The sequence below is a fragment of the Colletotrichum siamense genome (genome assembly GCF_013390195.1).
Source record: "Colletotrichum siamense strain Cg363 chromosome Unknown KSG_Cg363_contig03, whole genome shotgun sequence".
NCBI classification, from domain to species: domain Eukaryota; kingdom Fungi; phylum Ascomycota; class Sordariomycetes; order Glomerellales; family Glomerellaceae; genus Colletotrichum; species Colletotrichum siamense.
Window position 1 is genome coordinate 2,958,603 of NW_023501016.1, and position 1,438 is coordinate 2,960,040.

Genomic DNA, 1,438 nt, shown 5'->3' on the forward strand with positions numbered 1-1,438 from the left:
CTATTGCCCGTTGAATTGCTGCTCCTGCTCCATCTGCTGAGTTGCCGCGTCCACATTATGGTAGTCGAGTATCTCAGAGTACCTGTGAAAGGCCGTGTTAGCATTCGAATCAGTGTCAGTGCGTGCTCGGGGCGACATACATCATGATCTTCCAAGTGTCCACTGGCAGATCGGCGTCGTTGAAGCTCCAGTCGAACTTCTCCTCAGCCACGGGCTCATCGGTGGGGTCGTGGTAGGGGGCGAGGTAGTCGTGCGAGAGCGCCTCGGTGGCCGTTACTCTCTTCTTGGGGTCGAAAACGAGCATCCTCTCCAAGAGGTCGATGGCCGACGGGTCGGCATTCTTAAATTTGTTCTTCAGGGGTTGCCTCTCGCGCTTGGGGAGCGACTTGACGAAGCGGAGGGTCTGTGGGGTGGTTAACTCCTAGGCATCTCACGACATGATGGCTCACTCACGTTTTCGCTAGCAATAGTGTTGATAACATCGTCGGGGGGAGTGCCGAGCAGCTCAGTGATGATGGAGAACTGGTTGACATGGTCCTTTCCGGGGAAGAGAGGCTTGCCCTCGAGCATCTCGGCAAAGATGCATCCCGCGCTCCAGATATCAACCTCGACGTCGTACTTTTGCCACGTGAGCATGATTTCGGGGGCACGGTAGTATCTCGTCGAGACGTAGCCGGTCATCTGGGGGTCCTGGATACGAGCGAGGCCGAAGTCGCAAATCTTCAAATCGCAGTTCTCGTTGACGAGGATGTTGCTGGGCTTCAGGTCACGGTGAACAACTCCAGCGGAGTGGACGTATTTCAATCCGCGCTGCGACGGGGTCAGCATATTGGCGTCGAGTGCTACAGAGAGAGCGGAAGCATACCATAATCTGATAGAGGAAGTACTGAATGAACTGCTTCTCCAAGGGCCTGGAGGTGAGTAGCCTGTGCAAGTCGGTGCCCAGCAGCTCTGTGACAAAGTAGATATCCTCGAGGGGAGAGATGAAGATGTCGCTCAGGGAGATGACCTGCTGCGTGTTAGAGCCTGCCCGATGGTTGATAACTACTACCCGCAACATACGTTCTCGTGCCTGAGGTGCTTGAGCAGCTTGAGCTCTCTGTATGTGCGCTTGGCGAGCACCGGGGTGCTGAAGGGCTTCATGATCTTCTTGACGGCGACATTCTGGTTGGTGAGCTGGTCACGGGCGGAGCTGGCAGCAGAAACGGCATGTCAGCAGGATGATGGGAGGCTCGCAGCGACAACCGTAGCCGCTGCGACAGATGCTTCTCAGACTAACCAAACGAGACCGAAGGCGCCCATGCCTACGGGTTGCAGGTCCGAGTACCTTGAGGTGATCTCAAAGGTCGTACCAAAGATTTGTGCTCTGATGAATTCCGCCATTTTGTGCGATGGTCGATCTTCGCGATCGGGTCTGTTGTGTGTGGTGAACAAAAGG

The 1,438-nt window shown here is 55.5% G+C and overlaps 1 protein-coding gene across 1 annotated transcript; it reads right to left on the bottom strand.

The window, feature by feature from the left end:
• On the bottom strand, positions 1-1,383 carry HOG1 (Mitogen-activated protein kinase HOG1; the record flags this gene model as incomplete). Its single annotated transcript, XM_036636636.1, has 6 exons — positions 1-82; positions 141-403; positions 454-810; positions 866-1,009; positions 1,063-1,192; positions 1,280-1,383. The coding sequence occupies 6 exons, from the start codon at positions 1,381-1,383 to the stop codon at positions 1-3; spliced, it is 1,080 nt and encodes a 359-aa protein (XP_036498072.1).
• Positions 1,384-1,438: the final 55 nt, after the last annotated feature.